Source organism: Odontomachus brunneus, unplaced genomic scaffold (genome assembly GCF_010583005.1).
Source record: "Odontomachus brunneus isolate Ranch 3 - 2012 unplaced genomic scaffold, Obru_v1 Obru_scaffold_011, whole genome shotgun sequence".
Lineage (NCBI taxonomy): Eukaryota > Metazoa > Arthropoda > Insecta > Hymenoptera > Formicidae > Odontomachus > Odontomachus brunneus.
Window position 1 is genome coordinate 2067051 of NW_022639461.1, and position 13424 is coordinate 2080474.

The 13424-nt window shown below is 43.4% G+C and overlaps 1 protein-coding gene across 10 annotated transcripts in view; it reads left to right on the forward strand.

Moving 5' to 3' along the window:
* LOC116840780 (transient receptor potential-gamma protein) overlaps positions 1-13424 on the forward strand; it is a 131992-nt gene that overhangs the window by 106769 nt on the left and 11799 nt on the right. For all 10 annotated transcript variants that reach the window (XM_032807951.1, XM_032807955.1, XM_032807949.1 and 7 more), the window contains 6 exons: positions 2093-2327; positions 3608-3756; positions 6276-6471; positions 10132-10302; positions 11080-11314; positions 12648-12771. In XM_032807951.1, the coding sequence (XP_032663842.1) occupies positions 2093-2327; positions 3608-3756; positions 6276-6471; positions 10132-10302; positions 11080-11314; positions 12648-12771 (1110 nt within the window). The remainder of the gene's footprint in view (positions 1-2092; positions 2328-3607; positions 3757-6275; positions 6472-10131; positions 10303-11079; positions 11315-12647; positions 12772-13424) is intronic.

A 13424-nucleotide genomic window follows, 5' to 3' on the forward strand; every position in this document is an offset into this window, starting at 1 on the left:
GAAGTACTCGATTGGGATTGGTCGTTTCTTTACGCTTACGTTTTAAGTTTTTACGGAATTTTGTGTATGATGGCCTTAAACGTTACGCATGCGCTTTGCACAGGCAGAACACTGATATTGATACAGAAAAAGACAGACGAGCATTGTCTGCACCGTAGCGTTGCGGTATCTCTCTCTCTCTCGCTGAGAACTACGCACCATATGTTAGTATTACATATATGGCCCTACTACTCGACACGGCCTTGCCCCCACTCCGTGTCACATCAGCTGACTGGCCACTAACTATGGTCGCTCGTAAGCACGTGTTCGTGCGAGCGAATGACAGCTGGGCTGTGCCTCAGCGGTTGAACCGATAGATAGCGCGGCAGTCGATACGATCGTCGACACACCGTCACTAGAGATCATAGCGACTCGAAAGGAAATTTGTGAAGCTAAAGCTTTTTCTGTGCTTCCGCTAGACGCACGAAGTCGTCCTTCTTCGAAATAGATGTTAATTAGTAAAATTAAATAATCGCGCGAAAGAAAATATAGATTATCTTTAGATTGACACATCGATCGTCTCACGGCATATGTACAGAAAATGTTCAATTTACACGGAGAGAGTATTATAATTTTTCTTTTTCACATAAATTCTTTTGAATTTTAACATGTTTTTAATGATGCAGCAGTAAACTGTCAGTAAGATCAGTACGACTAAGGAACATAGTGAATTTCGCTAGGAACAGCAAACTTTTTAATAACACATTTTAATTCCTAAAATATAAATAGGACATACGAAAAATGAAAGGATAATAGATTACTGCAGAATGTCGATCTATTCTTCAGTTATAAAGTTCTATAAAATCCTCTTTCTCTCTACACATAAAATAAACCCGAAAAATATCGAAAACGGTTAGTTTTTAGATTTATGTTTGTTAAGAATTTTCTCACACACACACTTCTCTATTTCTACTAAGAAATTTCTAAGAACTTATATTTTTATACGAAAAACTTATTTCGTTTAATTCCCGGAAAGGTGGCAAGTCTCATTTTATTTTTATATTAACTCCTTTTTTATTGCCCAATTAAACAATTACCTGTAACTGTAAAATTTCTTGCGTATATATTATTAGAACAAAAGAAGAAAGAGAAAAAGGGGAAAATTCCTTTATTTATGTCAAATATTTCTACTTAAATAGGAAGCTCTCTTACGTGAAAACATAGGACGAGTTCCATTTGCGTCACGCACGTGTATCTATCTCTTATCCCTTCTTGAATTAAGCGTTCGATTATCCCCCTCGTTATCCTAGTTGTGGGCACGTGCACGTGCACGTGTTCGCAAGAGACGGTAATGGCGAGTGTGCCGAGTGGAGAACTCATCGTGCGAGTAGCAACCCCGTGAGAAAGAGAAAACGCCTGACCTTCTGTAGGAGAGAAAATACAGACTAATGGCAATCAACGTGTTTTGCGAAACCAAGCGTTTACCGCGCTGCGCGAAAATTCTCTTTTGTTTAATTCTCGGGAGGACAGCGAATTTCGCTTCATTTTATTGTTAATTCAACTTTAGCGTATATTTTTTTATAGAAGTGTGCTTCCGATCATGTCGCTATCGTTCTTAAAATATCATTACATCAGAAATACACGAGATTTAAGATAAAACCTGTCATTTTGCTGAATTTGCATTTAATTAAATCTTAAACAGCTTTACAGTGAGGATAGACGTTTCTTGATATTACGTTTCATATTATCGAGGAACATTACCGTGTGCCATTTCGCATTCCTTAAGTACGAACCAAGCGTTGGCCCCTTCAACTGGTCGTGCCAAAGGATCCGCTGATTATCTTATGAAGCTAACTCGCGCGATTTCGAAACTTTCCGGAATTCTCTCTGCTATGCATTTCGCGTTCGCGTAATTGAAACTGATTGCTATCTATGATTAACCCCTTACTGCCGCGGAATTTATCTGCACATTCGCTGCAGCATTCGCCTGCGCGCGTGCGCCACGAAATTATGCCGTCAAAAATTTCGCTCGGCTTGCTCGCGCGACAGCGTACGTATCGACGAATCCTAGGCGGCAATTTATCAATCTCCCGAATATCCCCCGTCACTGCAGAATGCTCCAAAAAGCTCACGAGGCCGATATTAACATCAACTGCGTGGATCCCCTCGGGCGATCGGCGCTCCTCATGGCGATCGATAATGAAAATCTGGAGATGGTGGAGCTTTTAATAGAGCACAAGGTCGATACCAAAGATGCGCTCCTCCACGCTATCTCCGAGGAATTCGTCGAGGCGGTGGAGGTCCTTTTGGAGCACGAGGAGACCCTTCACAGAAATGGCGAGCCTCATGTAAGCCTTTGTATCCTATATATGCGAATACGAGCATGCTTTGATAGAAAATAAGAATTCATCACACTGGAAGAAATTATTCGATAAGATACTAACAAACAGATATTTCCGATCAAAATACCGATGAATATTTATGTCACGATATCTGATTAAATTTAATCGACTATTTCCGATCATAATAGCTTTTTATCAGACCGATCAAAGAATTATGAATCAATATTTTTCATCGAATGTCTCCTGATAGATACACAAATTCATCGGTATTTTGATCGGAAATCCGTTTGTTAATTTTTTATCGGATAATTTCTCTCCAGTGTAGGATTCATCAAACTTTTTTTTTTTAACAACACATGGTTATCTCGTCTTTTTTTCTTTCCAAAGTCTTACAGTCATCGTAATCACAGAGCTGTTCGTAAATCGAATATTACAGTTTCCGTAATCCGTAAGACACAAACGGATCCGTTTTCCGGTCGTATTTGCACAACAAGTACATTATTCGTTGTCGCTGATTGCATCGCTATCGTCGCGTCCTAACGCGAGCGGCATAGCTAGGATATGCAGACGCCGAAAGCCGATTGAAGTCGCAAATCAATCGCGCGTCGCGTTCCGGCAGCTTCACGAGCAGTTTTCCCTTTGTCCTGTCAACCGATCAACCGATCGTATTGCACCTCACAAAGGCGATTCTGCCGAAGTGAACGACCGGGAAGTCGTTCTGCCGTGTCCGGTAGAGAACGAGGATAGACGGCGAGTCGTCAAAGAAGAGGAAAAAAAAAACGAGGGGACGAAGGGAAGAATGCGAAATTTCGTGCGGCAGCTTTAATCGGCTTAGCCGAAAGCTTACGCGGAACTTCGGGGATGATATCCGCGGCGCGAAAGAAAATGCACGAGCGAATTCATTATATGGGGGGAATTGGATCCCCGCGAGGAAAGGGTTACCACCCGTGACGATGACTGATTAAGCCGATTACGTTAGTACAATGCCAACGAGTTCTGGGCACGAAGGAAGATTATTTGTCGATTGTCCGCGCGAGACGTCTCTTCCACAATCGACTCGGGCGCTTCGTTATCTCATTGGCGCGAGGCTCGCGACTGAAAAGTGAGTGACTCGGGCGTCGAGCTCGATGAAGCGCGATAATTGCGAGGAACCAGTCACGTAAATCAGCAGAAACCCGAAAGGATTGATAAGCGAACAGTTACGCGGCTGGCCGGAAGAGGAGAGCGAGACTCTGCGAGCGACGGGATTTTAGAGCAGTATAATGACTTTCGCTTTAATCCTCCAGAGCTGGGAGGCTCTGCCCGCTGAAACAGCCACGTTCACGCCCGACATCACGCCGTTGATCCTGTCGGCTCATAGGGACAACTACGAGATCATAAAGATACTGCTGGATCGCGGATCCACTCTGCCGATGCCGCACGACGTACGCTGTGGGTAAGATACTTTCATGAACATTTTCGCGATTTAAGGGAATGTTGAGGTCGAACTCGAAAAATATCGCAGAGGCGATCGTCATTATCACAATCACGCTATCCTTTTCGTATTTCCTGTACACTCAGTTGCATTGATACTATACCATTCATCTGATCAATAGTCACTAGAAAGTTTTGACCAGCCGTGTCCGTTTCTAGCTGATCGTTTTTCATGATTGTTAATTCATCCGGCAAGCGGGAGTGTGTCAAAATAGACATGTGTCAAAGTGACATTTTGACTTTTCGTATATACGTGTTAATAATAATTTAATAATTTAATAATTATAATTTTATATATTAACTTCTTATTCGTCTTTTTTAACATTTTTACTCTTCTTCTACTGATTGTACATTACATGTGAGCGGATAACCTTTTGATAAAATCACGTATGTATGAAACGTCAAGCTGTCAAAATATCAGTTTTGTTTTGACACATTCCCGCTTGCCGGATAAATCAACAGTCATGAAAAACGATCAGCTAGAAACGGACACGGCTGGTCGAAATTTTCTAGTGATTATCAATCTGAATCAGATCGATAGTCACTAAATAGTTTCGACCAGCTGTGTCCGTCTCTAGCTGATCGTTTTTTCATGACTGTTGATTCATCCGGCAAGCGGAAATGTGTCAAAATAGAAGTGACATTTTGACAGCTTTTCGTATTAATATTTTATTTTAATATTTTCACGCTATTTTCTCTCAAACTACTCCTTATATGATAAGCGCCCGAGAATATTCATAAACATTCTACTTTACTATATTCGAAAAAAATATTTTAAATAAAATATTTAAAAATATCTTTTATTTTTACTTTTGAAATTCTTACTCTTCCTCTACTGATTGCGCGTTACACGTGAGCGGATAATCTTCTGGTAAAAATACGTATGCAAGAAATGTTAAGTTGTCACTTCAAAATATCACTTCTGTTTTGACACATTCCTGCTTGCCTGATAAATTAACAGTCGTGGAAAACGATCAGCTAGAAACGGACACGGTTGGTTGGAATTTTACTATATTCAGCGAAAAATCAAATCACGCATATGCAGAAATTTTTTTGCAAACTTTTCCGATATTCTTAAGTTTCTGAATTCAGATGCGAGGGTACAGCAATGTTCTTCAAAATTTTTCTTTTTGGAACATCCACTTTTTCGATATGTACAAACTGTGGATTTTTTGGATTAGGCAAATAGTACGCTAACAGCTTGAGGTTTTACATAAAAAATTTTTTTCTCGTTTTCGTTACGTATTGTGTAATATTTCTATTTATTTTTGCACGTACTTTTATTGCGTAAAAGTATATGTTATTCTGTGCAACCAACACGACGTAAACCTTGCAGAAAAATATCAGTACTCTATCGGTAAAATTTTCAGCTTCAGTATCCCTTTAATCGACAACTCTCTACATCGTCTTATCTGTCTTGAATTGAGCAGTATTTGATATTTAACGAAAAGCTTGATTACTTAAAACGCGAGGGTTAATTTGGTGTCTGCTTATCGCCATTCTTTCATGTGCGAGTGCTGTCAAAAGTGCTCGGCCGTTGATCCCTAAGTAAGTGCGCTCTTTTTGGGCTAATTAATCCCCTTGACCGGTTTAACCGTCTTATGCCTTTGTGCGGCCGCGACAAAAGCTAATTAAATTAGGCTAAGCGTACGTGAGTGCCGCATTACCACTACCATGTATACGGGAGGAAATTTAATCTGTGATAATAGCATTATATTAAGCCTCATAAACCCCATTCTCTTGCAGCCTTCGCCGAACTAGAAGAAAACTTGCCGAATTCTTCGTCGACGTATAAGCTAGAGGAGGAGAGAATCTCGCACCGTATTATGTATAACGTGCTACGTTATTACGTAAAGTAATATTTATTCACGGTACGGCCAATAGATCTAAAAATAAATACCACCCGCGCGCTGAGTGTGGAATAAGGGAACAGAGAGAATGAGTGAGAGAGGGAGAGAGGCAGAGGAAAAAAGAGCGCGGGGAATAGTTTCATGCGCGCGAGGCAGTTTTGAATAACAATATTTCTCGTGCGAGTCTCGCGTGAAGAACTGCCATTTTTCAGGCAAAAGCCGTACCGGAGGTGCGCGCTGAGTATTCACATTCTTCATCTATAGTAGCCCTTTTGTTCGAAAAATGCCAGTTCTTCGCGCGAAATATCGTTACTCGCGAGAAAGATTGTTATCCGAACGTTGCCTGCGTGCATTCTCTACGCGTAAAAGTAAAACGTCTCGGCTGAAATTCCACAATAATAATCGCAAATATACATACGGAAACGCTCAATTCCTTCCAATTCGAATGCAAGATTTCCCGTCGGTCGCGTTACCGTCCGAGTGTTGATAAAAGGGATTACAGACGATGTAACGTCGCGCGACACACGATCATCCTGGGAAATATTCGGGAAACGCGCGAGAAGCGCATGGGAGAGCTGCCGCGGGGGCATTTCATTTTTGCCGTTGTTGCAATTTGTTTTATTTATTGTAGATGCGACGAGTGCGTGACATCGAGAATGGAGGACTCCCTGAGGCATTCAAGGAGTCGAATAAATGCCTATCGGGCGTTGGCGTCGCCGTCCTTGATAGCACTGTCGTCTAAGGATCCTATTCTGACTGCCTTCGAGCTCTCCTGGGAACTTCGACGGCTCTCGTTCTTGGAGCACGAGTTCAAGTGCGAATATCAGGTGAGGAACATTTCTTGGATCTGTCATTGCTTATTAACCTGTCACCATAAAATATCTTTCGGCGGATACATTATTAACACGTTGAATGTTATGTCGACTTCCACTGATTATTTCAATACTCAATTCAAGTTTGAATCACCTACACGCGGTAAATAAATCCGCAATGCAAATCCGCGATGCAAACGTCTGTTAGTTCATTTCGTTGGACATCTGGTTATATATTTAATTTGTCACATGCACTTCATCATTTTTACGCGTAAATTACATGCCTATCAACATGTTAATCAACACTCTTTTCGCAAGTTTGAGATTCTAATAATTTAAGTGACTCGAAATTCAGGTAGGTAAAAGTCAAAACTGGTCTTGGAGCTAGCAATAATGCCTTTCCTTGTTTTTTCAATGTCATATAAATACAAATAGAACACATGTGCACTAGTTCTAGAGCGAGATCAGAACGTATTTATTATATTTATCTGTATTTATATGACAATAAGAAGAAGAGACATCCATGCCGACTCCATGATCAGCTTGTTTCAACCCTTACTTATTCATAATTATCTATCATCAGAGAGCCGTTTTCTTATTTCGATTTATTGCGCACTGAGGGAAATGTCTGATGATACTAACCAGAATTCTATTTAGGTTTACCAAACGGTATGGTGAATAATTGTGTAACAAGATATTTAGTCAATGATACCAAACTATCTGGTGAGCGCATTGTCTAAGTAGCATTACAGTGATGCTTAAATACGTTTACCAAACCGTCTGGTACAGCATATAATTAATAATTGAAATAATAAAATCTAACCTAAAATTTAACCATATTATATGTATAATTTTCATATACTTATTGTATATAATCTTTATATATTTTCTTCTAAATCCGTCGACATATTTTAAGAAATTTCATTCTTCCAAATATCTGACGTTTCAGCGTCCATTCTTTTATAGCATCGATGTCTTTACAAATTAGTATAGATGAAAAAGGAAACGTCGCAGCGATTAACAATTAATTATCGCGTCAATAGTACTCACGTCTAGAGAGAATTACCAAAATATCTACACTGAGAGAAAAATTATCTTAAAATCAACAAATATTTCCTTGGTGGGTGCCATTAACATATTTACTTAAATCTACATTCTCTTTACTTAAATCAAATATTGTTTATTTAAATCAAGTAAACAATATTTGATTTAAGTAAAGAGAATGTAGATTTAAGTAAATATGTTAATGGCACCCACCAAGGAAATATTTGTTGATTTTAAGATAATTTTTCTCTCAGTGTAAATGCCTACAACTAAATGTCTCGGTATTGACTACTAGATGCGTCGAGGCATCGTAATCAGAATATTGGATATATGAACCAGATATCGCATATAAATTCACTATATTACTTTCATAAGACGAGTATAGTGTCATTCACCAAGCCACTTCTCTCAGTGCGTGTATTATCACTTACTACTAATAATAAATCAGACTTAACGACTTGACCGACAAATCTCTGATTCCGCGAAATGATAAAAATTGCGCTCAGCGATTTTCTTGTAATTTTTATCGGAGGGTGAGGCACAAGAGCTCGTACAGACGTGACAGAAATACATGGCTTATTTCGAGCGAGGCGCAAAAAGAGGATCAACTTTTTGTCGCACGTAATGGCCGCATGAGAGGCAAGTTGGGCACGAGAGTTCACTTTTCCGAACGATCCGCGAATTAATACGCGATCGCTGTTCGGCGACTTTTCCTGACGACGGCCGATATCCCATTTTCGTGGAACGAATACACTTCGCGTGTGAGGCGCTTCGAATTACCTCACGACAGTTAACACGTGTTTTCCTTAATTTAACGGTTGCACGTTCGCGCGTTTCCTTTTGCATCCCTCTCGACTGAGTCTCAAGCGCATTCCTCAAAGTCTGTTTAGCTTCTTCCTTTTCCTCCTTCATCACCCTCTCCCTTCCTCTCCCGCGCCTAAGTGGAGAAAGTTTAAGTGCTCGCTACGGTCGAGCAACTTTTGATTTATATGTGCATAAATCGCGGTCCGTGGCAGCAATACGGCGACCGAGCAACATGCTATCAGGTTGCTCTACAGTCCCCTCGTCCCGCCATTTATTCACCTTTTCGCCGTTGTCAAGGCTCGTGGCTTCCCTTTCGCTTACCCTTTTCGCAGCGTCATCAGTGTTTCTTTGACCCTTTGTTCTCCCTCTTTGTTCATCCTTCTTGTCAATGGAAAGTTCACTTTTTTACTCCCCGCCACTGTATCTTTCCCTATCTTTCAAGTGTCGAGCGTAGGGAGCAGCTCGATGAAGACGTCTTTAAGAATAAAGACGCGAATACCTTGACAAATTGCTTCGGAGATCCTTCTCAATTTCTCTCCTATTTCACCCAGCGCCGCTTTTATCTTCCTGCCGGCTTCCGGGAACGTCTCGAGAGTAGTTTCGCTCTCAAGTCTTCATTTCGATGTTTGACGTATTAATCGGATTGATCGATTGATATGAGTCCTTCGCGTCCTCTTCCCGCATATAATTTCTCATTAGGGAGCAGATCGGGGCACGAGTTTAATAAAGTGGCATTGTGTGTCGGCACCCTCGTGTTTCGCGAGACAGCTCAGGTTTACGACACCGTCGAGGTTGAAGGTAGACGACCTAACGTTGCAGAATGCAATTCGGATAACGATGGTCTCCACGCGATAAGCCGTGCAGTAGTAAACTTGATGTTACGCAGTTATTTCGACCGCTCGACCCACGCGACGTCTCTTCCCTTTTCTATCGCGTGCAATTTCTTCATTATTATCGAATATAAACGGCATTTGACGGCAAAAATAAGAGATAAATGAGCAATGAGAAATATAAATCTTTTAGACTATATCTTATTTTGTTGCGGGTGCTCCAAAATTTCCAAAAGTCAAATACGATTAATGAGGTACGATACAGGCGGACAGCAATTCTACCCTATTTCCGAGTGCGAGAAACAAGCGTACGAGAAGAAATTGCAAGTGCTCCGACAGAGGTGCGCGTGTTGCAACAAGCGTGAGCTCGAAAACTTGGTACTATTCGAAGCATCGAATGCCGCCGAGGATAAATTCCTGCTGGCAACTGATGCACCGGCATCCGCCCCCGCGATCGGTAAACCATTAACGAAAATAGATTAACGAGAATAGATTACGGCCGGTGGAGAGCCGCTCGACACGTTACTTTCGCCATTCAATGATGCGGGGACGAAACTTCTTACCACGGAGAATTCGGTCGGCGCTCTTTTCCGGCCGGCGATGTGGGACGACCGTTATATCCGCGACAAGTACGTGACGGGAATTCAATCGATTCCGGGGAAAGATTGGCGAACGATTAGGATAGGATCTCGAGCGCTGCTTGTCGACCTTACAGCAGCGAGCGAGAGAGCCTGAAAGTTCGATCAGCCGTCGGCTTTGTCGAGCGCGCGAATCCCACCTCCTCGACTCGCAATTCCCGACACGCGGCGGGGGCGGCGGCGGGCGCGGGGAATTCGCCGATTTTCCGGGAATATCGAGTGAGATCGCGTCCCCCGGAATATCCGCGCGGAATTAGGAGGATTATTTTCGACGATGCCAGGAAGTCGAACGTCCGCGGAGAACGTCCCGCATTACGTCGTTGTTGATTGCGAGAGCGGACGTAACATCATGATTTCAGGAGCTCCGAAGACAGTGCCAAGATTTCGCCACCGCTTTGCTGGACCACACTAGAAGTTCCTACGAGCTCGAAGTCCTGCTGAATCACGACCCAACGGGACCAGCCTTTGAGCACGGGGAGAGGATGCATCTGAATCGCTTAAAGTTAGCCATTAAACTGCGACAGAAGAAGGTATGACTCTAACGCGATTTTAACCGTTTCTAATTACATCGAATTCTTAGAATTAGCGTTAACTATTAGAATTATTAGAAACAGAATTAATATTGCTATTAGAATATAACATCGGTAATATCAGGGATATAATATTGGGACTATTAGAAAAGTTTCTTTTATTATCGGCTTACGAAGCCGCGTCTAAGCCGCACTGAGAGAAAATGAGAGAAAATGACTGATTTAAAATTATAGTTATTTTTAGCCTGGGCCATACTTTTTGTAGTAAAACCGTAGCGTAGCAACATGTGCATAAATAAGCTTATTATCGCTAACGCATTATTTAATTAAAAAATTATTTTCTTGGCCATAGTTTACGACATAATTATTCCTCTGTGTGATTACAGTTACAAACACGAAATATTTTTTTTCTCAGTGCACTTCTTGAAGATCACGCAAATTCAAACACAAGTCCTAAATGTCCTAGACGTCCTAGATGTCTCGTCGTGCGAGTGAAGACATTTTGCTAACACAATTTTGCTAAAAATCATATCGCGCGAGTCTCTCGCGCCTAATTGCGATATCTACATTCCAAGGCATTATCGACAGGCACAATCGAGCTTAATTAAACAGACGAGAGCGGAGAGACAGAGGACGTTCGTTAGTTTAATGTCATAATTAGGGACGATAGTTTGGACAGCAATTGCAATTTAAACTCTGATTGCGGACCACTGCCACCTTGCCCGGTCACGTGGTCGGAAACTGTCGGTCAATATCACGTTACCTGGATATTTCCAGTTCGTGGCGCATCCCAACGTGCAGCAGCTACTGGCATCGATCTGGTACGAGGGCCTGCCGGGGTTCCGTAGGAAGAACATGTTCCTCCAGGCGCTGGAGATCGTCAGGATCGGCATCCTCTTCCCGTTTTTCAGCGTGGCGTATATCATCGCACCTCACAGCGTGGTTGGCCAGACCATGAGGAAGCCGTTTATCAAATTCATCTGTCACTCCGCGTCGTATTTCACTTTTCTATGTGAGTACACTCCTTCTCGCGCGGCGCGGTGCTTAAACATACATCGCGACGTAATCCTATCCGAATGGGTTCGCGACCCGGAGAGCTCAGCTCTGCGAGGAGGAGCTCCTCGCGCGAGGAGCTCTTTTCATTTATTAATTACTACGGAGAAGATTAAAGTGAAATCCGAGATAAGAAAGTCCTCGAAGCTCAGCGAACAGACGCGGCGTCTCGTTAACGCGGACGGATCGGTTATCGTTCCGCGGGCTGGTCTCGTGTCACGCTTTAAATCCACCCACTTGGCACGAGACACCCGAGCCGTAACCTGCCATTTCCTAGATTGTTCGCCACACTTGATCAGCGTGACCCGAATACTCGCTTCATCCTAAAAGGATATCTCGCCGGTATCGCTGAATCAGCTCGATACACATCCATTCTTACAAACATCCACCGTCTACTGTGTTGCCTGGCGCGCCTCCCCTCTCCCCCTGCCTCGCCTCCGCAACACTTCATTAATTTACGGAGCAATTAAAGCCCTGCCCAGTCGCGCTGAATACTTTGCTAAACGAACGTGGCGGCGTGGGAACATCGTTTTCACAATAGTCCAACGATAGATACGCAAGTCCTATTTTTTCCGACTAAATTGTCCTCGCGCCGGGAAGGAGGAACGTGAGAACAATTATTCGATTGGACCCATTTCCGCCAGCCGTTTCGCGTTAATTTCGCGCGGTATTTACAATACGCGCGACTTGCTTCTCGCGGGAGCACTCGGAAAAGGGAGTGACACACGCGAGAGCGCCTTGAGCGCTTTCCTACGGCGTATTTAACTTCCTGGCACGTTGGCGGATCAAACAACCACGTGGCGAACGTCAAACAGTTTACAAATACCTTTCGGTACCAATAATAGTCGTGCACCAATGCGCGGGTAATTCTGACGGCTAAGAAGCATTACCGCCGCGAGCTTAATTGTTCGCCCGATGAGCGACACATCCAGCTTGGTTCGCGCCGCTTCAATGGCGATCCGATACTCTACTCCGAGAATGTTTCACGTCGCGTTAGCAGACAGAGTGTTGCAGCGATAGATCTCTTTGACGAGTCCGCGTGACGAGTCTCAGAACGCGGCTGTTCTCTGAGAAAGAGAGCCTCGCGGGAAGCCGTCGTGACTTCTCAACTCTCAGAGCGTCAAACACATCTGGGATGTTAAGTCATAAATTAAATCTCCTGCCAAAATGAGGGCTATTCCGAGTGAGACGCGAGAAACGCGCGATCTATTTTTAGCGTTTGCCGCGACGTACGAAAGTTAACTGCACGGAATTTTCAACGATGATGATCGCGCATAATTTTGCCTGCGCAGTCATGTTAATTCTGGCTAGTCAGCGGATAGAAAGCGTGATCGGTAATTGGGTGGGAGACAACCCCGACATGCAGCGCGAGCCACCGCCGACGAAGAGAGGTGCCGCCCCGACGATCGTGGAATGGTAAGTAGGCACGCTTCTCCCCCTCCCCTCCCTTCGATCTCGCAATTATTCTCGTATCGCCGAGTTATTGGGAACGTTAACGTGCGAGCGCGCGCGACGTCTCCGGCTTTTTCCAAGACGGGCGAGTTAATGGAGCGTTGAGGAAATTTCATGCGCGAGAACTTTCACGAGCAATCTTCGCGGAGGATTAAAACGGTTCGGACGAACGAAAAGGACGGGCGTAAAAATAAGCGGGGTGAGGAAAGCGCGATGAAGTCCATAATAATATCTCGCGACTTATGACTCTCCGCCGCGGTAAACGGTAACGCGGAACGCAATAACGTTACACACAAAGTCGATAGTGAGCGAGATAAGCTCCGGAGACGCGTGCAATCTCCAGGGATCTTTCCCTTCGCGGTGACGAGATTGAAACACGGTGATCAAGAGGCGTCGCGCTGCAAATTTAAACCCACCTCGCCTCATCTCCGGATCGATTTTAATTTAGCGCGTTATCGCGCGTTATCGATAGGCCGCGCGAAACTGAGAGCCCTGTTCTTATCTGACGAGCGATTGTAATTACGGGAAATAGAGAGAGAGGGAGGAGGGCAGAGAGAGAGAGAGAGAGAGAGAGAGAGAGAGAGAGAGAGAGAGAGAGAGAGAGAGTGAGAGAGACG